We start from the raw sequence: 27,696 nt of genomic DNA, 5'->3' as shown, positions 1-27,696 counted from the left end.
TGGATATTTTTCAGAAGCCTAGACCAGTTGGAGCATCAAAATAGAGATTTACTGAACATAAGTTCAATAGCATCTTTTATGGAATTTATGTGGAATATGCACAGTTTGTGGCTGAGTAGTTTTGGGTTTTGGATATGAGTTAAGGAGGTGTCTCTGATTGATCTCATTTGCAAGTGAGATGTCAGTTTTTTTTTGTTTTTTTAACTAAATGGTGAGCCCGTGAATAGTGCAGCTCTGAAGACTAGTTTTAATGGTTTGAGTTGCAGTCTTGGAGTAGTGCAATCTTTTTACTTCCTTGATGGTTACTTTATGTATTCTGTACTCCCTCTGTAGTTATTTTCTATGTTAATATTTTTCTTTTTCATCACTGTCTTTCAAGGATTCTAATTAAGGGTTTTGTAACTTTATATCTGAGTTGAGCCAGCTCATCTTCCAGTGTGTAGTCAATTCTGTGAGGCATTGAGTGAAAACATGTTATCTAATATCTTGAAGAGCCTTTGGTATAATTAAGTAACCATCTAAAGATCCAGTGGGCCATTCTACAGACAGTTCTACAGGCGTCCTTGTTTAGTTTTTCTGTGGTTTGGTCATTCTGATTGTGTAGTGGGGAAAGGGGTGCATTGGAAAGCTTGAGATTAAGTTCATGATGTGCTGATCAGCCCATATAGAGAGTTGTTTCCTGTCCTGGAAATCAGTCTTTTTGTCGCTGTAACTCCTTCAAGAGTATTTCCTTCCAAGGGGGTTGGCGAAGTGACTAGTTGGTGGAAATAGTGAGCTAAAGAAGAGCATTATGTTGTGATTCACTTTCGAATTGTTGCACCACATGTTGAGGTGACGGACAATGCATAGGTATTGGTGTTCAATGGTAATGTTGGAGATAAAATGTAGGAAGGCATCTGGAAAGGCATTGCAAGATAAGTGTTTTGTTGCTGAGCAGGAAGCAAGTGGAGTCTCTTAATATATCACTTTCATTCCTGACCTGTTTTCTGGGTTGGTTCACTTTTAAATAGGGTTAGGTATCTCAAGGGAATGACTTCTTGCAAGAGTGGATTCTTGTAACATATGTGAGGCATCTTTTCCCAGCAAGATTCTGTGATAAAGAGGTGTTCTGGTTAGATAGTAGATTATAATTTATTGATTCTGTTCTAGCTGGAGGATCTTGCATTGATCAGGATGTTGAAAATATGCTAATGAGTGCAATATGGATGCTGTGGGAGATTGAGAAAATCGATAAGGCTCAACTATGAGAATTGATGACCAAGTATACATTACAGTGAATAACTTTAAATCAATATATTGATCCAGCTGACAAGAGGTGAAAGCATTGTTTTCAGAGTCCAGGTAAGCAAATAAGAGTAAGTTGTGCCAGTTGCCCAAAATTGATCTCCTGCTATGTGATTTTGGGAAAGTAATTAGAGCAGCTACTTTGGTTCTGCCTCATCAGAAACAGTATTGTGGAATGTCCAGCAACACTTGAGAAAACCATGGTTTGCCCATACTTTAGCAAGGTGCTCATATCGTTTGGATTTTAATTGGACATCTTAAAAGGATCCACAATAGTTTTCTTTTGATGTTATTTTAGCAGTGGTCCTTTTAAAAGATTCAGGTTTTTTCATGTATGTTATTTTCTAACTGCAAATCCAGATGAAAAGAAGATTCACATTTAATAGGTCTCAGTCCTTTAAAAACCTTAGGTGCTTATGGCATTTTGGGAAGACGAAAGGACACGTAGGTGGCTAAAGACCTGACATATAAAGATTTTGCATTGACGGATCCAGTTTTAGGTGGTGCCAAATCTGATTCATAGTAAAAGATAGTAAGGTTTTCTAAATTAATTGCTAATCGATGACCTTTTCTTCCATTCCTTTTATAGCCTTAAATGCCTTACTCGAAAAGTGACAAACTGGGTGAGTTCCTTCTCCCTAAAAGTAAATCCAGGAAAAACCAAACTCTGCCTCTTCTGTGTCATGAAAACGCCATGCCAATCTAAAAATGTCTCTTGCCGCTCTCACACCTTGGCATTACTCCCACCCTGGACCCACCTACCAATTTGTTGTGTTTCACTATCAACAAATATCTTAGTATGGTACCTCGCATTGAGACTTGCGAACACGACTCTTTCCAGCTATTGCTAGTCAAGAAACTGAAACCCTACAACCCCCAGAATGACTTTAGAACATCATTTCATCTCTAGTCTCTCTCACCTTGATCCTTGTATTCACCCAGCACCTATCAGAACCAGTCGCCGTGTGGTAGCTCACCTTGCAAAGGTGCAAAAAGATGAGATCACATAACCTCAGTTCTACCAATCCACTTCACTTCCGAAAAGCCCAACTTTTCAAATTACACCCGGCAAGCTAGACACTGCCATATCCATAATTATTATTACTGTTCCTGCTACCTATCAAGAACTGAGGCTACTGTACTTTGTTATAATGTGCTCCGTTGCATTTGGCTAGGGTAGTGCTGTAGAAATACACCGAATAAATAAATAAATCCTGATGTTAATAAAAGCCTCTCAGTCGGGAAGCCTATCACTTGGAAACATTTGGTCGATAGAGCGAGTCAATATTTAATCACAGAACACATTAATAGAAAGTGCTCGTAAAACTGGAATATTCAGCTACGTCCTTACAAAGTATACACCTCTCCATTCCAACCCACACGTGTGGTGAAACTACTGGTTACTTGCCGAAGGACCAGCATTTCTGTAGATTTTTTTTTAAACTTTGTGCTTTTTACCCTTTGTGCCTTCCAGGTCTAGGATTCCCCATCAAGAGCTACAAACGTTAGAGGTTCACACTGTCCTATTTTCACATCTTCCTTGAAGACCACAAGAAGGTCTCTTCTGCACAGTGCTGGCCTTGTTATTGTCTGCTGCTGTCTTTCATGTTTACTACAAACTCCTGGATCAGATTCCCGTTTGATTTTGTAACACTTCACCCCTTTTTCTTTCGTCCTTTTTGCATCATGGGTTAAAGGTTTGTCAAAGAGCTGCAGCTCTCAAGAACCCACCGGGTACTTTTAAGAACTTTTTTTGATAAGTACGGGGCACATTAGAACTTCCCTTCAGTTTGAGGAATGGGCTAAGCGGTATGTAATTCAGTAGTATTTTCTTGTGTGATGCAGGGGTTGGAAGAGTCAAGAGGGAGCCTGCGACCACGGTTTGTGTTCATATAAACTACGGCCTGCCATGCTTGCACAAGTTTTCCAATTCTAGTGCGCTATTCCTTGAGCCTTAGAAGGGTATCTTGGTGTTCTGGTTAATGAGAACCATGGGATACTGAGTCAGCTGCAGCAGAACTACTGCTGGTGAAACTCCTGTTTCTTGCTGATGATCTCCTAAAGTGTTAGGCCTTTGTTGCATCGTTTCACAAAGCCCTTGGAAAGATGTTCCACAGCAGGTACGCCCCTACTTAAAATCTATGGTACTTCTTCTACCTATTACAGGAGGCGGAACCCTTTGAGAGTCTGGGTTGCAAATCACCAATCTGGGTACCGGTGACCAAGCAAAGATGTCAGACTAATGATTTAACCTTCGATAGAGGGATTTCCGGCACTACGCTTTTCAAGGATACACCTTTTGCTGGTTCTGTTCTGCAAAAGCACAGAAAATCGTGTTATTAATAGCCACATTTATTTATTTTTGTATTAAATTGACGCAGATCGCTACTCGTAGTTGTCCACTTCTCAACTGAGGGCAGTCCTGTTTACCAGCGTATAGGCTGCTGGTTAATTTGGGATGGGTAGTTTCCGGAGACGCACTTTGTTCCGCAGGCAGGCGGCACTCTTTGTTGCTTTCCGATGACGTCACCTTCGTGTACGCATTTGTCATGCATGGCTCTCCTAGAGAGCCTCTGTTGTTTATTCCAGTTTCTGAAAGGCATAACTCCTTGCTGTGACATCACGGCAGTTGATAACAAAACTGGTTACTCACTGTTGTGATGTCATATAGGCCTTCCAAGGCCAGGTGACAGGTGAGAGGGCTTTCTGAGGATCCATCAGCACAGCTCTGCTTGTCTGCTTAGACTGAAAGCACAGCTGCAGGAGGGGTAAGGAAGGCCGGGAAGGTATTGGTTTTTGTTAAGGATAGCAGGTAAGGTTAATTTTCCACATTTACGTCAGGCAGGCGAGGGCATGTTATGTATAGCTCTTCTGTTATCCTCTACCCCTGTGCATTAGTTGCAGGCAGAGGCAGAAGATTTTGAGGGGTATAGAAAACATAAAATTATAGATGGGCAAAAGTGAATTACGGGGGTGTTTTTCACCTCGGAGTTCCGAGTGACAACATAGATAACTCAAGCTTCGCTCTCATTGTCTATTTGGCGTCACGCAGAACCCCTCGATGAAAAACTGACCTGTAACTCACTGTCACCCATCTATTATTCTATGTGTTTCAGTTCCTTCCCGGGTCTAGGTTGCCTGTTTTCCAAAGTCTCAGAATTGTTTGCACATTAAGGCTGATGGTTATTCGAGTTCACTCTCATACATTAAAGATGATGCAGTGTTTAATCTCTCTTAAGACGTGCATCATGTTTTTTTGGTCTTGCAGGAGTGCTTTAAAAGACGTTCCTAGCTATAGGAGATGAGTTCTTGATTAAACTGTTTTCCTACAGACATGGTTGCTTTGGACCGGCGATCCTCCCTGGGGCAACACTTTTAATGTCCCCGCACCAGCTAATGGTTATTATAGAAGCTATTATAGAAGCTTGACGGCACGGCTGAAGTTTTCTTTGTGGGAACGGTTTATTAATATCCTGGAACTGTTTTTTCATTATCGCTGCCTTAGAACTGATAACTTTCAGGCTTAGGGCATATTTGTTCCTCTTGTCAAGTGGTTGGATTGTGTTGGGTAAAGCCATGCCAGTTGCACAATCTAAAAGACAGAGGAACAAAATCCAGGATTCTGTCCTTAGAAGCATCCCTCAAGTTGAGACCTAGGCTGATATGTGTTTTCTGACTTCGTATAAGTCTGGTTTGCAAAATATAGAAGCACTCCCTCACTCAAACAGAAGACCCTTGTATGAATAGCAACCTAGTATTATTTACAAGAGAACAACATTAAAAAAGTTCCACCTTGTCCCTCAAATTCGATGATTTTACTGCAGCAGTGATTCATGATGTCACAAAGAGTTGCATGTCGGCTTGATACTCAATCCCAGTCCTCGTTTTTTTGCTGTTCTCTCAGGAAATTAATGAATTTATTTTCTGTACTAATGTTGATGATGGGGTTACCCTTCCTCTCCGTCCCTTATAGTTCTTGTTGCTGGATTGAATGGCTGTGCTGGCGTTAGGGGGCTGCAGTGAATATACTGCAGCCTTGTGGGCATGCTGTGGCATTTTGTAGACTTTACTTTGTACTGTTGGCTCATCATATGAACTCAGAATGTCTAACGTCTGAATCAGGGTCACTGTGCACGTCTACATTCTTTGGGCCTGATTCACAAAAGTAGTCTTACACCAGCACTAAGTGCAGGTTTGACCTTTGCCTGTTCACATTCTATAATTTAATCCTAGACATGGTGTTCCTCTCTCTGTTTGCAGGCGTAATAGTGTGAAATAAACGGCATGGCTGTGAAATTCCTATAGCCCCGACGCCCAGGACATTTTGTTTAGGGTCAAGGACAACATCTTTTAACGTTTATTTTGTCCTTGTGACAAGTAGGCCCAATCCTCTGCAGCATAAACCCTTTGGCTGTCAGTTTACAGTACCACATTATAGAGCAGGGGAGGGAATTGCCTGTAGTTGAGGTAATATTTGTGTCCATATGTTTCATTAGTGCAAAGCCTTTGTTATTCGGGTGAGGGCTCTAAATACATGTTGTAAGCTCAGACTGCACTCCTGCCAGTAAAAAAAAAAAAAGTACACATGTTCACAAAGTTTAACAATATGAGGCCACATGTAATGCTCCCAGAATGCTCTCTGATTAGTTGCAAATATTTGCAGAAGCTTGAAAGCAAGTGTGACGAGTCTTTGCTTTCAAAATAAAAATGTTCTAAAAAAAATGCAACTAAGTAAAAAAACGTTTTGCTAAATTACTGTGAAATTTAGGTACTATTCTTTGAAGCATCATTCAGTAAAATGACTTGATGCATGCTACTATTTCCAGAAATATTTGTAATGGAAAATTAGTGAATTATGGCAAACATGAAAATAAACAAGCATTGGTAAAGCCAATAGCTCTGACATCGGTGGCCAGTCTTTTGGTTTTGTCAATGCATGTCTCATCTTGACATGACTTTTGTAAAACTTTATTGTTGTGGGAGCTGCAGGCCTTCACCCTTGTAACAAACATTGGCAAAAGGCAAAAATATTTTTTGGTCTCAAAAAGCACACATTGCCACAGTAGTTGCTGGCACTGAACAAAACTGCTTTGTGTGCTGATACGCTCCTTGTAAAAGAGCTGATTCCTATCAATCAATATGAAGACAGCCAACAAATGTATAGAGTGAGAGATAGAATTTTAATAAAAACAAAAGGTCTTGGTTAATGCCAGACCTAATTAGGAGACCAATTGTTAAAGAAAGTCAAAATTGTGCACCCATAGTAAATGTGTTTGCATTAGTGCAAATTTACATATTTCGTTAATTCGCAAGAATTTACAGAAGTAGACCAGGAAATCATACTTCTCAATAATATTTGTGAACTGTATTTTAGCATGAGCAAAGAGGCATGTGTAGATTTGCTCATTCAAAAATATGTTGAGTGCTTACAGGTTCCCTTTCCCTCCAACCACTTTTTCCCCAACCCTTGAAGAAGTTTTATTTCTGCCCTTGTCAAGAGTAAATATCCAACCTTTTCCAGTATGTGAAAAGCTTAGCATGCAAGTTCGTAGGTTTGCACAGACTCAAAAGGACATTCCAGCCCTGGAACCTTTGTTTTTCACTACCTCCAGACCAAGTATGTAGATCTGCAGAAAGGTGGCAAAGTAAGGAAATTGCTAGTATTCAAGACCTACAATAGTATTAGTCTTGTCATAGTAAGAGAGGCTATTATCAGAGTTCTTATATAATGTGATTCCTGCTATAATTTGTTGCCGCTCTACATAGCACCAAAAGGACAAGTAGATTTTGTTTACAGGACAAGTAGGTTTATGAAGGAACATTTATTAAAATACACACCCCAAAACATAAGGTTGAATTCTTCACTGGTAGAAGCCACTGCAGTGGCGTAACAAAACCTGCCCTGCAAAGTAGACGGAGCATCCCCACCCCCTGGTCAGGACTCATTCAGGAGCTCTCAGGCCAGGATACTGTGCTGAGCGGCCCTCTAGAGCTCGCCTATGTGCAACTATTTTTCATTTTTTCCTCTGTCCACCGAGAAAATGTATCTTTTTCTCTTTGGAGAAACCCCTTCTCCTACACAGCAACAAAGTTTGGGGTGTACGCTTCCTACTTTGGAAAGGGATTTACTCCAGTCCTTGGCAGGAACAAAAATGTCTGATGTTACCAGTGTGGAAATGGGTTTGTGAATGCCTGCAAGCTGACATATTTGTGGGCATTCACAAACTTTCAAGGCACGCACAACTTGAAGCATCTTCTTGTGTGGGAATAAGTCCTGTGGAATATTACATGAGTAGAATGGATAATCATAATCACAATTAAAAGTATTTACATGTGCATACGTTACACTCTTAAGCCTTGCCATTTGCTCTGGTGATGCAGATTTACAAATGGAAATAGCTTTGTGAATCGGGACAATAAAATTGTACAGGTAACATTTCCCTTTGTTTCCTGCTTCTTACAATCAGGCCACAATGGCAACAATTCATTAAATAATTTTGTAAAGAAACAAGATGTTCATAGCATGTCTGTTCTTAGATGTTACCAGAATCAAAGTAAACATTTTATTTTATTACATTTTTTTCTTCTTATTCTCCTAGTATTACAAATGTGGTGCCAATTTTGCGTTAGTATCCTTGGGGACACTTGGAACGTACACGGCCTTCACGATAGGAGTCACCCAGTGGAGGTCAAGTATATCCTAATAATAATAATCTTGTAGAGCTATTTCTAAAAAAAAAAAAAACTGATACTAGAATGAATGTATTTACCGTAAATGAACTGTTTTGCAGGACTAGGTTCAGAATTGAAATGAACAAAGCGGACAATGAGGCTGGGAATGCTGCTATAGATTCTTTGCTGAATTATGAAACGGTGAAGGTGAGTTACTTTGAGTGTTTTGCCACAGTTACTGTTATACAACACTTGTCCCTTCCCCTGTAGATCAGAATAAATTAAATGGATGTATTTCAAGTAATCGTGAACAAAGCCTTAAAACTAGAATTATTGGGCATTCACTGACTGTTAAAGTCTTGCGCTTCACTTACTTAAATGATTTGATTTCCTGTGCTAGCATTGTCTTGATTGCAGACCTTTTATCCTTAAAGAAGGAAAAGTCGAATTAACGTAGTGTTCTGGGTAGGTGGAGCAAAGTATGGCTTAGCTCTAAGCTAGTCGTGCCGTTTGGAAAGAAAGATGAGGGGAGGGGTGTATCTCTCGATATTAAATACTTGCTAGCAGTTTATGAGAAAGTTGTGAAGTGCCCTCACAGCCACTGCTTTCTGGCTAGAGGCGGTATTTGTCTTGTGAAATATTTTGGCATTTTGAATCCTATGACTTTGACCTGTCGTAGGTAGCTTAGCCCAATTATGTTGCCAACCCACAGAGGCTCCTGCAATGTATATGAAGAAATGAAAACTTCCTAAAGCTTTGGTACACAAGTATGAATTGCACAGCCCTGGCTCCAATCTGCTGCATCCCCTATGTCAGTTACAGAACTGCAATATGAGCTGTACCTTTCCATTCATTTTGAATTATGAACTTACTTTTCATTTATTTCATTGTTAATTTTTTTGCCGCTTGTTTTTTTTGTTAAAATAGATTTGGTATTAACTACTTTTGGTGCGGGTGCAGTGTTATCAGGCTTTATAAAGTGCTTCTTTTGTGAGAATGTTGTCCCGAAGGCAGACCATCATCGAACAAGCTTGCGTTCTCTGCTAGTTTAGGGAACTTGCTCCGGCGTCTTTTGCCAGCACATACTAAGAGGAGTGACCCTGATTTCCTTACTGTGCATCCTACTCCTGAGAGTTTGATGGTCCAAGCTTCCACTGCAAAGAGAAACCTAATTCATTCCCCATGATTGTAAAAGGTAACTAATTCTTACTCCAGGAAAGTTTTCCAAGTTTGTGCTACTGGGTCAACTTCACTTTGAAATCTTGGACCTAATACAGTTACAATCAAATTCACATTTTGACTCCGTTACAACCCTCATATATTTAAAGATGGCCTGAACTGCTTACAGATTGGCTTAGAATAAGTACCTGATTTATTTCAGTGCAAACCTTCCATGGGAGCTGGTTACCGCGAAAGTCTGTTTCAGTTTGGCAACTATTCTCATCCCCAGTGTCCAGAAAGGGTGTGTCAACCTGGATCAAAAGCATTGAAAGCGATCTCCTTGTTGAGGAAGTAGCAGAAGACCCATCCTGTTTAAAACCTACTTCTCCTTCACAGAAACCATTTTTTGCTATTCCTCATTGTGCTTTGTCTGTCCCCTTCTTTTTCATGCTGGTTTGTTGCTCACAGTTGACCACATTGAAGAACTGATAAGTTCTGATGCAACCATTGTTAGGTGCATGTAGTGAGCCCTGGAAAAAGACGGCACTTTTTACACAAGTAGAACATGACCTGAAGTACATTGATATCTGACAAGTGGAATTCTGCTTTTGCCAGTAACGCCCTGGTCTAACTTATGTTTTGAGATCCAATGGAAGAGGTACTGTAGCTGCGTCTGGTGCAGCGCTACTACACCGGTAGTTATTGGCCCAGCACTGTCAGTGAAGCACGGTAACTGTGCATTGGAAATGTGTCAGTACACGTAACCCCGTCAGCTGTCAAGATCTCTCTCTTTGTGTGTAGATTCAATAGACAGGTTGACTTTGTTGTTAGCAGTAATTCAATTAATTTTCATTCCTACAAGCCCACTTTAAACTGACGTTCATCTCATGACCTTCAAGCGTCCTTCATTTAAGAAGCCACTGTAATGGCTTCTGGAAATGGCAGCGATTGAGTGCAGAGAGATTGGCAACACGTGGGGTGTCCTTGTCCCATTTCCACCATGAAAAAGCGGAAGTGCTCTGTGGAGAATCACGTAACTGGCATTGCTTACTGCTCACGTGGCCTGGATTTTATGGAGCTGCTTTTGTCACGCTGGGGGAGGGAGGCTTAACTCGAGCATTGTGCGTGAAAATGTTACTGCTTTCAAACTAGCAATGATCCTCTTCTCTGAGAAGTTCCAAATAGGGTAAAATGCATTGATGCAAAAGCTAAGGACATATGACCCAATCAATAACTCTAATGACCATAAATTATTGGACTTGTGTAAATTGGCTGGATGCAGTTGCGATGTAGCAGATGAAATGTAAAATGGAGAAATTAAAGGTCATAATACAGTGGGGAACCAGAAAGAGGAGAACTGGAGGTTTATTGAGCTTCTTCCAGAAGTGTTTATGTGTGAGATTGATACGTGCCTTTTGAGTTAGTTTTCTTGTACCTCATTGTACATTTTCAGTTGTTTGCTTCTTGCTCAATTTTATTCTTCATGGTGGAAGCGCTATGTGTACCCTCCTAGTGCTTGGATTGCCATGACACCAATAACCTGAAGAGGGAGAGATGGCGGACAGTGTCTTCTCTCATTGGGTGACTCTGAGTGCATCCCAGTTTCCTTGGTAGGAAGAAGGACTGGACTTTGGAGATTATTTTTCTGTTGGATCACATCTGAAAGGATAAAACTTCATGAATGACATATCGTTTATAAATGTCAATAAAAGGCAGTGTGCATGCCTGGAGGATTATACAGCAACCTATGATGCACTGAGGTCAGACCTGGGTGACCTTTGTTGTGTGGGTTGAGTCCATCTCCGTACATTTATCGTAATGCCATATCTATGTGCTGTGGTGTCTACACAAGAACCACTCCTTGCTGAGACTTCATATCATTCAGTAGAGCCTTCACTGAATGCAGATGTATTGCAGCCTTCCTTAAGGACACAGCACCCTGTCAGCTGATGCTGGCACTTGAGGCCTGATTATTCTCAGTTAATGTGAAGCAAGAAGAAACCTTTGTTTGACCTCGGGACAATACATTGTAATATGTTGTCTGCCGTGGTCGTTGGTTGAGTGCCTTGGGGTAAATGGATTAGGGCTGCCAATAACAGAGGAGGAACCACACGTGTGTCTTCTTGAGGATAGAGCTTCAGTGCACTGAAGCTCCTGAGGTGGTCTGGTCCTCTGGTCAAATTGACATGCAGAGTGCTGACCACCAGTCCACATTCCCCGCTTCTGTTGTGCCAAGCGCTCTGAACAGCGGAATACTTAACAATAGAAATGTTTTACTCTTTATATTTTCATTTTATTTGTAGTTATAGCCAGGTCCATAAGTGTCAGAGTGCTTTACTAATCAAATCAAATCATTAACATTTATAAAGCGCGCTACTCACCCGTGCGGGTCTCAAGGCGCTAGGGGAAAAAAGGGGGGGGGTTAACGCTGCTCGAACAGCCAGGTCTTTAGGAGTCTCCGGAAAGTGGAGTGGTCCTGGGTGGTCCTGAGGCTGGTGGGGAGGGAGTTCCAGGTCTTGGCCGCCAGGAAGGAGAAAGATCTCCCACCTGCCGTGGAGCGGCGGATGCGAGGGACAGCAGCAAGTGCGAGGCCAGAGGAGCGCAGGTGGCGGGTGGGGACGTAGAAGCTGAGGCGTCTGTTGAGGTATTCCGGTCCCTTGTCGTGGAGGGCTTTGTGTGCGTGGGTGAGAAGTCGGAAGGTGATCCTTTTGCTGACTGGGAGCCAATGCAGGTGTCTCAGGTGTGCGGAGATGTGGCTGCTGCCAGGTACGTCTAGGATGAGGCGGGCCGAGGCGTTTTGAATGCGTTGCAGGCGATTTTGGAGTTTGGCTGTGGTCCCGGCGTAGAGGGTGTTGCCGTAGTCCAGGCGGCTCGTGACGAGGGCGTGGGTCACGGTTTTTCTGGTGTCGGCGGGGATCCAGCGGAAGATCTTACGGAGCATGCGGAGGGTGAGGAAGCAGGCGGAGGACACAGCGTTGACTTGCTTAGTCATGGTGAGAAGAGGGTCCAAGATGAAGCCGAGGTTGCGGGCGTGGTCTGTGTGGGTCGGTGCGGTGCCGAGGGCCGTGGGCCACCAGGAGTCGTCCCAGGCGGACGGGGTGTTGCCGAGGATGAGGACTTCCGTTTTTTCAGAGTTCAGCTTTAGGCGGCTGAGCCTCATCCAATCTGCGACGTCCTTCATACCCTCTTGTAGGTTGGTCTTGGCGCTGGCGGGGTCCTTGGTGAGGGAGAGTATAAGTTGGGTGTCGTCGGCGTAGGAGGTGATGATGATGTCGTGCTTGCGTACGATGTTGACGAGGGGGCTCATGTAGACATTGAAGAGTGTCGGGCTGAGTGATGAGCCTTGAGGTACGCCGCAGATGATCTTGGTGGGTTCTGAGCGAAACGGAGGGAGGTAAACTCTTTGTGAACGGTTTGCGAGGAAGGAGGCGATCCAGTCCAGGGCCTGGCCTTGGATCCCGGTGGAGCGGAGGCGGGTGATTAGGGTGCGGTGACAGACGGTGTCAAAGGCAGCCGAGAGGTCGAGGAGAATGAGGGCGACTGTTTCACCGTTGTCCATCAGGGTTCTGATGTCGTCTGTGACTGAGATGAGGGCGGTTTCAGTGCTCTGGTTGGTTCGGAATCCGGTTTGTGAGGGGTCGAGTAGGTTGTTGTCTTCCAGGAAGGTGGTCAGCTGTTTGTTGACGGTCTTCTCTATTACTTTGGCTGGGAAAGGCAGAAGAGAGATGGGGCGGAAGTTTTTCAGGTCGCTCGGGTCAGCCGTAGGTTTCTTTAGTAGGGCGTTGACTTCGGCGTGTTTCCAGCATTCTGGGAAGGTAGCAGAAGAAAAAGAAGAGTTGATGACGGTCTGGAGGTGCGGGCGATGATGTCGTCGGCTTTGTTAAAGATGAAGTGCGGGCAAGGGTCCGAAGGGGCGCCGGAGTGGATAGAGTTCATGATGGATTTGGTTTCTTCCGTGTTGATGTGGGTCCAGGTGTTGAGGGTGATGGCCGGGGGTGCGGGTTCGGTGGTGTTTGGTTGGGTCTGGTGTCCGAAGCTGGTTACAGATATATACAGAACTGTTACAGATATATGAGCGCATTAGTTTAATTAGATTACATCTTGCTGAGTACAACTTTCAAGTTGCAGCCAAGGAGGATCGTTTACTTTGATGCATAGGTTATCAGGTTCAACCGCAGAAGGATGTGAATGTCCAGCCACATAGCTGCCCCTTCACTTGGCAGCACCTCTCGTGGCTATGGAGACGCTGCCAGACCTGTTCAAACAAATGTCCACAAAACACCGTTGTACATCTGGCCCAAGATGAGGAAAGTTTGAAGAAATGGTGAAAATTATGGCAGGAGCCTGGCAGACCTGGAGCTGATTGGTAGCATAATTAGTAGCATATTTTTTATGTGTTTTACCAACTTCTAGGAAGTGGCAATGGGGTTTCTGTCAGGTCGATATGTACAAAACTGTAATAATCTGACTAGAAGAGGCACTAGTGGGTGAAAGACAGAAGGAAAAGGAGTCTATGGGCAGGGCTAGTACTGTTAGGAGCATACTTCTTAACAAGACTAGGAACCCTTGGCACAGCAAAGATTGGAAGTGTTAGTGTTTATTGCCAACATTGACTATTGGAAACACTAGAGTTACACAAAGCTCTAAAGATGCTTGTGAATGGGCAGGTATGGAATGGGAGGAGTTGGCAGTGTGTAAGTGACTGACATTCATATCCAAGGGAATCTCATTTGTATAATTACTGAATTATTTATGTTTGATAATAATTCTGGATCAGATTAGGAACAACAGCATTAAACATAGGAGTCACATAATCGGAGATGACAAGATGTAGGGACATGGCCCTCAAGGCGAGGTTGGAAAAAAGGCAAGGATGTGCATAGAAAAATGCCTGATCTAAGAAGGTCACAAAACCTCATTATTAGGTTTCCAAGGGGGTATTAAATGTGAAATTACATTTGAAATAATGGTTTCATAGAGCTACATTGAACTCCCTATCCCCTCTGCCTTGGGCAGAGGAAAGAGGCTTCAGTCACTATAGGCCCCTAAGTCTTCAGAAAGCATGCTTCTTATACTGAGACTCACTATCCTTAGTAGAATACGTATGCAGCATTACGTGCAGTTGTTGTTCTAGTGTAGGCATATGGAACTGTCAGCACAAAGAGAACCACACTGTAATACATGAATCAAATCATTCAACCTTAATCTAGTCTGTTGTTTCATTTCCATAAAGCTCCACATACATTCACATGCCACCAGAAGTTGCAAACAATTGATCTAAACCCCTTTTTGATATGGCAAAAATCTGTATCATTTCTTCTAGTTTTTATTTTAAAATTATCAGTGAACCCATACTCATGTGTGCTGTACATCCAGTTGTGCACTGAAACTTGTTTTTGCCCCTATGAAGAGTCCCTGGAGTGCAGTGCTTACTTCCTTCATTTTCTTAAACAAGACTTTAACTGGCAGCCTTTGCGGCACAGCTGAGCTTTTTTACCTTATATTTATGTTGCGTTTCTCCTGGACCTAGCCATGTTTAGCTGCAGCACACATTAACTTCTACATTGTCAAATACTAAGGCTCATTCACTACATAAGAATAGAAATGTATTTTCTGCCCTACAGTGTATGTGGCCTCTACTAACTTTACTAGGATTCTCACGAGGTTTGCATGCATTGCTTTCTCGTGTCTCAAAAACTGAAGGACACGGGGAGATTTTACAAATGACCTCTTCAGTACAGTAGATGAAGACCCCTCATCCTCTACCACTTCACACATGACCAGCACCCACGTCCACCAAACACCAATAAGGCAAGATAGGTGCTGCCTCTAACCTAGTCAATTACTTTAGCAAAGACCTCGCCGAAAGCTACATTGACCACAACCAGCGTTAGCCTCTACTCATACTTCAAGGTGAGGATGTAGAGGGGTAGGCCAAGACTACCATCTTGCCTACCTACTCACTTTGTTTATCTATTGCCAAGCACCAGCAGATCTCTTTAGTCACATTCAAAACTCCTACGGTACGCTCTTTACTTAGCTTCCACAACGGTGATTGATACTGCCATAGGTAGCTTTGCCTCTGGCATCTGCAGATTACCCAGTGCTGCCAGAAAAGGCACATCCTTCCTTCCAGTAGTGCAAGCAAAAACACGAATCATGCTACATTATGAGCACATGCAGTTTTGTAAGCCTGTGGATGATGTAATACAAAATATTCAAATTGATTCTTAGCCGTGCTGTAGTTGAGAAGGGCATCCTAATCATAACTCAATGGGACCACTGCAGTCAACCCACAGTGGGAGTTGAGTAAATCCTTGGTAGTTAAAGAACACTGTAGTTGGCTCTATAGCTTGAGACTAGCAGTAGACCCTCCTGACTTCCAAATGGAGAAGATGCTATAAGTTCTGGTTTCAAGACAGCATTACAGTGAGTGACTCCATCTTTCCTGCTGTTTCCAGTTTCTCTACTTCAATGGTGATAGGCTATCTACAGGAGTGAAGACACAGCACATCAGAGGGGTGTGTGCTGGACATAATACACCATGAGCACACATTGGAGTTCATGCACAAGTCTCCCAAAGGACCATCTAGAAAACCAAACCTATTTGAAGAGTTTGGAAAGTTAAATACTTAAAATGTTGGTGTATATATGGACATCACTTTAGAATGTGTCTCTTGGCTGACCTTTTATAAAACCAGATCTGACCTAACTGGGCAGGGTAAAAGCCTGTAATACAAAGAACCAATTTTTCATTGCTTAAATAAAGAACAATGCCCAGCGAATTCCAAACAGTGCATTGCTAGATAGTAATCTGTGTGAGACTCTTTATAATACTGTGGAAGTCTAAGTAACTACAGTTCTCCAACATTGGTATCTTTTACAAAATCACAGGTGACTGTCCTCCTATTTTTAAAATGCTCTTTATTTCTGTTGCTTGCACCATTGAAAATACTGGAACATCTGGGGTAACCGGAGCTCAGAGCACATGCACATCATTGGCTGGAGTGAAGGACTAGAAATGGAGCTTTAAGTACTACTGTGTATGCATGAATGCAATTCCTTACACAGCGGATGTACTAATATACTGTTATTTCCCAGGCTAAAATGGGGAATAAGTCAATTATTTAACCTATGAAAGACATTAATGTTGGAGAAACACAGATTACATTCAAGGTTGATGGTATTTGGGAGTTAGATTGTGAGGACCTGTTTTCTCATACTCTGTACTTTTGTCCCACTGGAGCTATTTAGCTTTTTTAAAGGTCATCAAATGCCAAAGAATTGGTATCATGTCCTGCTGTGACACTCCTTAGTCAGAGATCGTGTTGTTAGATGGTTTGGCACATCTCATTGTGTATTATTGAGTGTATTTAAGTTTTTAGGATATCCTGAGTGGGACTGAAGTTGACAAAATCATTTATCAAATATTCATCATTTTTAAAACGTATTTATTTAAATGCTGCATTAAAACATTTGGATAGCTGCAATATTGCTTCCTTGATTGATAGAGATGGGACCCTCGGAATTTACATGGGTCTGCTGTAAAACATTGGACAGACCTTTAATTAGTTGCATGTTGGGGAAGATCAATGTAATAAAAATTGGATCATTCCGATGAGATTTATCCAGGAGTGGTATTAAAGGACAACTGCCAATAACCACTTTTTACATATGCTATGCTCCATTATGTATTGAACTTCTCTTGCCCTGGTAGTGGCCCATTAAATTGTCCATCAGGCATGGTCGAAACAAGAACAAGTGGACCGAGATCGCTGTTTATTGGTCCCATGATTCACATTTATATTTTGATTCTTTGTATATAGTCCTCGTTCTGGCACGTGTATGTAGCTTTACCTGCTGATTTTCTTTGTTCCGTGTTGTGCTCAAGCATCTTTGGAGCACTGTGCCTCTTTCTCTCTGGTCCTTCTCACTATAATCTATTTGATTTTAGTTTACTAAATGCAGATATGATATTGAAAGTCTCCGAACGTAGCTTCAAATGGTGCATTCCTTATGTGTTGTATGTATCGTTTACTAGTTTAAAAAGATACCAAAGTGTAATTGGATGTGCATGAGTGAATACGTTCACTGATAAGTTGAACGTATACATTTGGTGTATACTTTAACAAGCATATTTGTTAGTGTGATATTGTTTTTTCCACAGTATTTTAATAACGAACAATTTGAAGCAGAGAAATATGATGGCTATTTGAAGACGTATGAAAATGCCTCCCTCAAAACTACCTCAACCTTGGCTATGTTGAACTTTGGACAAAGTGTGATTTTCAGTGTTGGTTTAACTGCTATCATGGTGCTCGCCAGTCGTGGAATATTGGCAGGTATGGAATGTAAATACTATACCATTTAACTAGTTACCGTTAAATATTTCGTGAAGAGTTCACCTTGTTGATTTTTTTTTTTTAGCAGACTTTTTTTTTTATAATCAACTTTATTTAATTTGAAGCGGCAGAACAAAAGCAGTGAGCAAGCAGACATGTATTTAATATATTTTTTTGAGTTGCCTGTTTTGTACTTACAGGTTTCTTTTCCTTCTTTGCTTATTTCTTTTCAATGATCTTGCAACTGCTGAAGAGGTGATCTTTTTTTTATTTAAGTTTTATCAACGAATTAACAAAAGGCATACATCCCAGGTGTTGTTTGTTACAGTATATTGCCTAATTGTGCTAACATCATGGGACATTTGCAATATAAAACGTCTATAATATTTTGCAGGCGCTTCTGTCATTAATACATTCTCTCTTCCAGATGTGTCCTATGTAGAATCATCAATAAATATATATGCTAGAAAACACATTTAACGAGGCCGAAATCCCGATTATCACAATTTCCCTAGTGTTACATGCTCGCTTAATGCCCTGCAGCCTCTTCAGCTAAATAGGCATGGTATGGCTCGCAGATGTCTCACGGAATAGCTTTTGTTGGCAGCATTTCACCGAATGTTTCTACGTTTATGTTGCATGTGGCAGCGCTTTAAGCCATTTACCTACTGTTGGTTTCGGGCCACAGATACAGTGAAGAGTGATTTCTTTCTTAATCAGTAATAAGAGTTTGACCATGAGCTTGTGTACCCCCTTGGGAATTTCTTCAACACACCCCAGCAAAACATCTGGTGATTGCCCCACTGTTACTCCCACAATCTGTTTGATTACTTGAAGCACCTCTGCTGGAAATGTTTAGATTTATGGACAGTTCCACACTTAAAGGCCTTATTACAACCCTGGCGGTCCGATGACTGCCAGAGTTGTGGTGGCTCGGACTGCCGCCAATGCGGCGGTCTGACCGCCACATTACGACCTCAGTAGTAGCGCCACGGTTGGCCCACCAGCACTGCCACTTTTCGTCGACACGACAGTGTGGCGGTGCTGGTGGTCCTAATCCACCAGAGCAGCGCTGCAAGCAGCACTACACAGGGGATTACGACTCCGTTCCATGGAGGTGGCGGTCTGCAGGGCTGCTGGGGGAACCCCCTGGAGCCCAACCGGATTTCAAAATGCCCCGGGATCTGGCCCACCAGGGGGCTTCTTATAAACAAGTGTGGGAGTCCACGCTTTTTTTTTTTAAATTACATTTTCCCTACAAATTTGCCATCTTGTGAAAGGGAGGCAACTTTTGTTTTTACAAAACTGTTTTTAGCCCTGCCAGGGTGTCTCTGGGACCCCAGCACCAAAGCTAAAGGATCAGGCTGTTTCTACCCTGGTCCCTTTTTCTTTTTCTCTTTTTTTCTGAGACTCAGCTGAATCCGAGTTCCAAGATGACTGCAAACATTTCCTGGTTCGAAGTGTTGGCAGCCAGTCAGAGCTCTGCAGCTCCGTGTACAAGTTCTTATTATTCGCTAAGTTGTTGGGGAGGATCCGCGGCCCAAGATATTCAAATTATTTTCCGTTTAATATCTCAAGAACTACTGAACGTATTTACACCAAATAACTGAAAGCTTAATCTGTTTACCAAAAGCTAGATTTCAGCCAAATTTGGTGTAATTCCGTCTAGCTGGTTGGGCTGTAGCCATGTTAAAAACTCCTATGGGAATTATCATGGGAAACGCAAATTTTTTGAGCTCCCCACCTTTTTTTTTTTTTTTCCTCAGCCCCCCACTTGCCGAATCACCCGAAACTTTTCATGTGCAACAAGAATCACTGGCACACTTTTTTATGAATTTTTTTTTAAGATTCGGCAAATGGTGCCAATGATGTAGGCAAGTCGCTTTCTCTATGGAAACATGAGTCCTAACAATAACTACCTAGTGGCAACCGCCACGAGAATGTGTATGTATATGTGTATATATGTATATATATATAAAATACACATGTACATAATGTTTTTTTTTTTTTTTTAATTAAACACACCCTTTGGATTGGTGTGGAGTTTATTTTTTAAATAAATGGAATCCCTCGACTACTTAAACCTACTGCCTCACACCACACAACATGTCAGCCACTACCCTATAATCTAATAACCTTACCTTTGCATGTATATTTTTACTGCTAACTCTTATGTCCAAGTACTTCCACTAGTTCCTAAGTCTTACATCGACCCCCTACCTTTTTCCTAGCACTTCTACCAGTGCCTTTACTCTAATGCCTCTAGCTCTACTTACCAACATCTTTCTACCTGTGCCATAGGATCTCAATTGCTGCTTCTATCCGATTAATCTTACCCCAGTACTTGCACTCTGCATCTGCCCCTTACTTTACAGAGGAGCCTATACATTTACATAGGTCATAATATGTCTTCTCCATCTCCTTTTCGTTCTTTGTGCATCTTTTATTCTTCTTGTCATGATTATTCATGTTGTCATATTCCTGTTTTCTTGCGTCATTTTCTTCCCACCTTTTCCACTTCTACTGGTGCTTAGTTGTGAAATTCAATAGATTTTCAGAGGAAAATTGTTTTCCTCATTATGAGAACTCTCAAAGATATTACTGTTTTAAAGATTCACAGATTTAGGATTATTTCTGAGTTTACTGTTAATTTGGACATGGTAAATCTTTGGCTCCTACTGAACTAAAAATTAGCCAGTCCTTGATGTTACTATAAAGTCATGTCTGCTGTTTTTCAGGAAGAACTCTCAACTGAAGAGTCAGCCAGTTTGTTACAACTTCCTGGTGAATCTTCCCGTGGACTGCTCCAAATTACTAGCCTTTTGTTTGTCATATTGAGGGCCCCACAAGTGTTCACCTTGAATGAGTGCACCTGGCGCAGCCATCATTAAGGATCTGCCTGCATTTCCACACTGCTGCATCGGAGTAGCCTCTAACATCACTACCATTCCTGAATGCCCCATGTGATGTGGTGTAGGCTGCATCAACAGGTCACCCCTTATCCCATACAACGAAGGGGATAAAACAGGCAGATTAGCTTTATATGATTCCTGAAAGCCTCTTCCAGCAACGTTGCTTCTTTCCCAGGCCTTTGCAAAAAATATCCCTGCATCCTCTGGAACTCTCCTCAAGCTTGATCCCTCCTTCAATATTCCCTTGTGTGTCTTAGACCCATTGCATCTCCGCTTTTAGGGTTAGAATATGGTTTTATCAATTATTTAACACTCTCCCCATGGTGGAGGCCATACTCCTCATAATTCCCCTGTGCCTGAGAGCTTCTTTCCCCCCCAGCTGCTCCCTCCTCCATTCCCACATGTGCTGTAATGGGCTTTGCATAGATCTCTAGGCTCCTCAGTTATCTTGTCCATTAGTTTCCTTTTCCTTTCTCTCCGTTTTGTTTTCCCCATGTTGTTGCTGAGGTCAGAAAGGCAGTCCAAGTTTCAGCTACTTGTTCAATCTGTTTGGGGCACTCCTGGTGGCAGAGGTGTACTCAGGTGCACAGATCCCTGGACCCTATAACACCCCACCAGCCTGGTACTGACCCAGAACCTTATTTTATTATAGGCTCCTCTTAATCCTTGAAGTACCCCATGCCCTTTCCTTGTCTGTGGCTCTTCATGGAGACCCAAACAGCTCCATCACTTAATCTAATCCTTATCCTCCCATGGATCCACAGAGAGCACCAGACTAGTTGATGAGCTGGGGCACCAGATACTAAGATGCCCACCTCGCCTTCACTGTGTGACCATGCCACAGTCTTCCATCACTGAGCAACCAACGTCCCCTGACACCACAACTTCTCTACTTCACCTGCAACGCTGAAACAGTGGGTGTGGAGACATGATACCAAAAGCATATGGCTCCTTCTGCTTTTGCCCCACTAACGAGTTTGTCATTTACAGTGCATTATAGTCATCAGAAATCATTTGTATTGTAGAGCAACGTAAGCAGCCGTACACTGCAGTTATTTGGACATGAGTAGGAAATTGCTTTTTTTTTTTTTTTTTTAACTCCCCTACCTAGCATGCATGACTGACAAACCTATTTCTGTATTTGCCCATATTTAGAAGTGAATACAGACATGAAAATAGTTTTTCTGGCTTCAAGCCTTGTGGGTCCTGTGCTCAACAGATGTCGATCACTGAGCCCATTTTGTCTGTATGTGATGCTAAGACACCCACCATGACTCTGAGAACTGCGATGCCTGTCAACATTTGAAGCCAAAAGCATTGGGGGAACTGCAGATGAAACTCCTGGCGGTACAGTTATTGGTGCGGTTGTCAGTCATTCCAGGGCTACCGTAGGTGTCGGAGTCCTTCTCCATCCAAGGCCCATCAGTGCCAACGCTCCAGGTATCGTTTGTGTGTGGCTCCATCGACACCTCAAGGTAAGTATCATCCGCGGTTGAAGTCGCGCCATCCTCCGGCTTCACCGCCTCCACACGCTTTTCTCGTTCTTCTGAGGATGAGTTCTGCAGTAGTCTGCCCTGTGACTCCTGGTTTTTCCTGTCGCTGGGGCGACTTATGCCCAGATGTGAGACTATTACACATGCCTGCACACCATTTTTGGGCCTTCCCCTGGAGCGCCTTACTCTTCTCTGCCGGCTCCTTTGTCGACGTTGAGTTCTGCTTTACCGACCCCAGTGGTGGTGCTGTCGACTTCACTTCACACTCCGATTCTCGTCTCACTGAAGTAGACCGACACACCTTCCGATGTCGAGGTCTCACCCTCACAACGTCAGTGGACATCAATCCCTACGCCGGGAGCGGTGCCGGTGGTGTCGGCTATCTCTGATTCTTGCCCTATATCTTCTGGAGCCCACCCTCCAGTTCACCAATCGGAGGGGCATGGTTTGGGTTATCAACCTCCTCCTTGCAACAGCATTCCAAACACACAATCTGATTGGTTGTTTGAATTGGGCAACACTAGTGGCCTGGACTCCTCTCCAGCGTCCTCTCGCTCCCTGAGTTGGCTACTGAGGCAAGTTCTGCTCTAGCAGATATGTTAAAGCACGTTTCAGAGGTGTTGAACTTACAACTTTCTACTGTTCAATTGTTAACGGACCCTTTACTTGATGTCCTACATCCTGACCAGTCTTCAGTAGAGCCTGTCCTTCCTTATTTTGAGACTCTTTACAATATCCTCTTAGGTGCCTGGACCCCTTGTGGAACTTTCACAGACATAGACCAGCCCCCCTGAGGATCCATCTTGCCTCCGTCGGCATCAGAATACTCAAAGCTTTGTGGTGCAAGCGACTTTGGCTGCACAGAGTCTTACTCATTTCCCTCCAGCGTGAGAGGCCAGGCAGCTTGATGCTTCTAGTAGGCGTATTTTTGCATCATCTAGCTCTGCCCTGCATTCCATCAACACTTCTTGTGTCCTTGCTCGTTTCTTCCACCTCTTTTGGGACTCAGTAGAGCGCATTTAGCCTTCTCTCCCTGAGGAGGCTTGGGATATTCTAGTTCCCTTCGTACGGGATGGTCACCATGCTTCCAAGCTTGGTATCCAATGTGGAATGGATACCACAGATTCTGTTGGAAGGGCTGTGGATTCTTCAGTGGCTCTGCGTCGGCGGTCATAGTTGAGTCCCTCCAATTTTTTGAAGGCTGTGCAAGCAGCTTTACTTGACATGCCTTTTGATGGCACCTCTCTTTTTGGTGCACATGCCGACTCAGCTTTACGCCGATTTAGGGATAAGTAGTATAGGGTCTCACTCTGTATTGGTTCCTTCCTTTGTTCACAGGCAGTTTTTCTTCCCCAGTTGCTTTTTTGTCCACCTCTAGGGGCAGAGTGCTTCTTTGCTCCCAGTATGACACCCAGTGTGGTGTTCCTGCTTGCTGCAGGTGCCTTTTCTTATTATTATGTTCAAACTGCCTAGCACCCAATGTGGTGTTCCTATGTCTGCAGGTGTTGCATACCCTGTTTGGGTCTGATACCTGGTTTTCTGTTGTCTCTGCTTATGGGTGTTTTGCCTATGAGATTTGCTCTCTCTGGGTTTTTCCTCGTGCAAAAGGAATTTATAGAAATGTATAGAGCCTAGCTAGACACATATATAGATACAAATATAAAGACATAGACCTATGAGGCATATATATTAGATACACATATATAGATACATAGTATATGGAAATAGAGAAAGAAAATGGGGCGAACAACAGCAACACAGTAGCAAAATAAAAAAAAGGGAGAGAGGGAAAAAAAAAATCACACCTCTCAAGGAAGAAAAATGCCGGCCAAGAAGGAAATCAGTGCTAGCGGACTAAAACCTAAAAGATGCTGATAGACCAACCTGCTGACGGGAAACAACAGAAACCTTGCGGTAAATGAAACAAGGTCAACACCAGGCAGAAATCCACCACAGGAGAAAACGCCAACCATAGAAGAGCCGAATAATGGCAATGATTAGTCCAGCAGAAAGAAAGGGCCCAAGAAAAAAGGGGTAGAGTCCCGGAGGGACAAAACCGTAGTAAAAGAAAGCAGTCCAATATGTGGACCGAACAATAAAATATCCTTATAGGTAAGGTAACGTTGACCTCGACTCCCAGAGTGGGATTCGAACACTGGACCTGCAGGGGTCTGCAAGGCCAAATGCATGTGTCTATACCAGCGGCTACAGCGCTAAGCAACAAAACAAAATGTGGCTAGAGAGGAATAGTGGCAGACAAAAGGAAGAGGTATAACTAACTCTGTGTAGCCGTGAGTGCTAGGACTCTAATCCTACACTATAACTAAGTCTGTGTAGCCATGAGTGCTAGGACTCGAATCCTACACATGAAATGCCAGAACATAGCGGTGAAAAGATAACCAAGGTCACACATAGAGGAAAGAATCTCAAGGAAGGAAAAAACCCAATGGGATAGGCATGGAAACAACTTGGAAGGGGAGGGCTAATGTTCTTGAATAAAGAGAGGAACCCATACGCAGGTATTTGAAGCCCCCAACCTAAACAGAGCAGGGCAGGGGGAAGAAAAAAGCAATCATGCATATACAGGGAGTGCAGAATTATTAGGCAAATGAGTATTTTGACCACATCATCCTCTTTATGCATGTTGTCTTACTCCAAGCTGTATAGGCTCGAAAGCCTACTACCAATTAAGCATATTAGGTGATGTGCATCTCTGTAATGAGAAGGGGTGTGGTCTAATGACATCAACACCCTATATCAGGTGTGCATAATTATTAGGCAACTTCCTTTCCTTTGGCAAAATGGGTCAAAAGAAGGACTTTACAGGCTCCGAAAAGTCAAAAATAGTGAGATATCTTGCAGAGGGATGCAGCACTCTTAAAATTGCAAAGCTTCTGAAGCGTGATCATCGAACAATCAAGCGTTTCATTCAAAATAGTCAACAGGGTCGCAAGAAGCGTGTGGAAAAACCAAGGCGCAAAATAACTGCCCATGAACTGAGAAAAGTCAAGCGTGCAGCTGCCACGATGCCACTTGCCACCAGTTTGGCCATATTTCAGAGCTGCAACATCACTGGAGTGCCCAAAAGCACAAGGTGTGCAATACTCAGAGACATGGCCAAGGTAAGAAAGGCTGAAAGACGACCACCACTGAACAAGACACACAAGCTGAAACGTCAAGACTGGGCCAATAAATATCTCAAGACTGATTTTTCTAAGGTTTTATGGACTGATGAAATGAGAGTGAGTCTTGATGGGCCAGATGGATGGGCCCGTGGCTGGATTGGTAAAGGGCAGAGAGCCCCAGTCCGACTCAGACGCCAGCAAGGTGGAGGTGGAGTACTGGTTTGGGCTGGTATCATCAAAGATGAGCTTGTGGGGCCTTTTCGGGTTGAGGATGGAGTCAAGCTCAACTCCCAGTCCTACTGCCAGTTCCTGGAAGACACCTTCTTCAAGCAGTGGTACAGGAAGAAGTCTGCATCCTTCAAGAAAAACATGATTTTCATGCAGGACAATGCTCTATCACACGCGTCCAAGTACTCCACAGCGTGGCTGGCAAGAAAGGGTATAAAAGAAGGAAATCTAATGACATGGCCTCCTTGTTCACCTGATCTGAACCCCATTGAGAACCTGTGGTCCATCATCAAATGTGAGATTTACAAGGAGGGAAAACAGTACACCTCTCTAAACAGTGTCTGGGAGGCTGTGGTTGCTGCTGCACGCAATGTTGATGGTGAACAGATCAAAACACTGACAGAATCCATGGATGGCAGGCTTTTGAGTGTCCTTGCAAAGAAAGGTGGCTATATTGGTCACTGATTTGTTTTTGTTTTGTTTTTGAATGTCAGAAATGTATATTTGTGAATGTTGAGATGTTATATTGGTTTCACTGGTAATAATAAATAATTGAAATGGGTATATATATTTTTTTGTTAAGTTGCCTAATAATTATGCACAGTAATAGTCACCTGCACACACAGATATCCCCCTAACATAGCTAAAACTAAAAACAAACTAAAAACTACTTCCAAAAATATTCAGCTTTGATATTAATGAGTTTTTTGGGTTCATTGAGAACATGGTTGTTGTTCAATAATAAAATTAATCCTCAAAAATACAACTTGCCTAATAATTCTGCACTCCCTGTATATACATATATATATTAAGCTTTTGCCCTAACATTCAATGGGACTATGTTAACACCCGTATTGAACTGTACAAATTTGTTTGTAAACTACGTCTCATCAAGCATTTCTCAAACAAAGATATAAATCGAATGGCAGACAACGTCAACCAGAGGGCTGGACTCTCTGGATTCAACATTGCTGATAGCTCAGAATTGATAGCTATCAATGAGTTAGATCATGACAGCAATGAAGCTAGATGTTCCATACACGATGATACAAACAAGAGTACAGATACGCTTAACCAGATGGGATTTATAACTAACCTTCATGATAAAAGTAATCTAAAATTGTTGAGCAGATTTAATCCCCCACTACCCAGTGGCAATTTGATAGACATATTTCATGAGCTAGTGATTAATGACATCGACAAATTTCGTAGTAAGGGCTCTTTGAAGACATCGAGAAAGACGAGATCTAACTTTACGCAACAAGATTGGCAGGATCTAAATACACTGAGGTCGAACTCTTCTATTGTCATCAAGCCCTCAGACAAGGGTGGCAACATTGTTGTCATGGACACAACTGATTACACTAAGGAAGCGTATCGGCAATTGATGAACAGAGAGCACTACGAGAAATTAAAGATCAACCCCTTACCCCAATACCAAGGGACATATCATGATATGCTAAATGAATGGTATACTAAGCAATTGATGGATTATGATGAGTTTATGTATTTGAAAATTGACCATCCCAAAATTCCATGTATTTACTTCCTACCTAAAATTCATAAGAACAAAACCCATCCTCCAGGTAGACCAATAGTCAGTATGAATCAATCATTACTCGAGAACACCTCACGATATTTGGACCTGTTCTTATGTACCTTTGTCACAGAACTACCTTCATACCTTCGTGACACCAATGATTTTTTGGCCAAGATACATGACATCCCATGGCATAAAGACTACTTGCTGGTCACCATGGATGTAGCATCTCTATATACATCCATTAAACATCAATATGGATTACAGGCCTGTAGGTACTTTCTACAAACACGATCCATTGAATTCCTGGAGCATACTAATATGCTCCTATCGATGCTACAATTTTGCCTTACACATAATCTGTTCCTTTTTGATAATGAAAGCTTTTTACAAAAACAAGGGACAGCTATGGGGGCATCCTTTGCTCCCACCTATGCCAATTTATATATGGGCTGGTGGGAGAAGGAGGTGGCATGGTCAGAAAGCAATAACATCTATATGGATAGAGTGATACTGTGGGTGCGATATATCGATGATTTGTTTATTATTTGGGACGGCACAGAACAACTGTTGTTGGAATACATAAATGTACTAAATAACAACCAATTTAACATCTATTTAGATGCTATCTTCAGTAGAGATACTATCTCCTTTTTAGATGTCCAACTAAAAGTAGAAAAAAATCATCTTGAGACAACTATATATCGAAAGCCCACGGCCTGTAATTCCATATTACATGCTAATAGTGGGCATCCTCATGCACTTAAATGGAGCATACCATACAGCCAGCTACTGCGGGCTCGCAGAATATGCTCTGATGAGAACCAATATGACTTGGAATCTAAGGCAATGGTGGACAGGTTTCTAAGTAGAGGTTATCCTCCAAAAATTTTAAGTGATGCACTATACAGAGTAAGGAATAAAAGTAGAGATGAGTTA

The 27,696-nt window shown here is 42.5% G+C and overlaps 1 protein-coding gene across 1 annotated transcript in view; it reads left to right on the top strand.

Annotated features, from left to right (window-relative positions):
- The window catches only part of ABCB7 (ATP binding cassette subfamily B member 7), a 607,823-nt gene that overhangs the window by 395,299 nt on the left and 184,828 nt on the right, over nucleotides 1-27,696 (top strand). Inside the window, exons 7-9 of the mRNA XM_069210993.1 lie at nucleotides 7,884-7,972; nucleotides 8,076-8,163; nucleotides 17,285-17,459. Of these exons, the coding sequence (XP_069067094.1) occupies nucleotides 7,884-7,972; nucleotides 8,076-8,163; nucleotides 17,285-17,459 (352 nt within the window). The remainder of the gene's footprint in view (nucleotides 1-7,883; nucleotides 7,973-8,075; nucleotides 8,164-17,284; nucleotides 17,460-27,696) is intronic.

The sequence above is a fragment of the Pleurodeles waltl genome, chromosome 2_1 (genome assembly GCF_031143425.1).
Source record: "Pleurodeles waltl isolate 20211129_DDA chromosome 2_1, aPleWal1.hap1.20221129, whole genome shotgun sequence".
In the NCBI taxonomy this organism is placed as follows: Eukaryota; Metazoa; Chordata; class Amphibia; order Caudata; family Salamandridae; genus Pleurodeles; species Pleurodeles waltl.
This window is presented reverse-complemented; position numbering and strand designations above follow the sequence as displayed.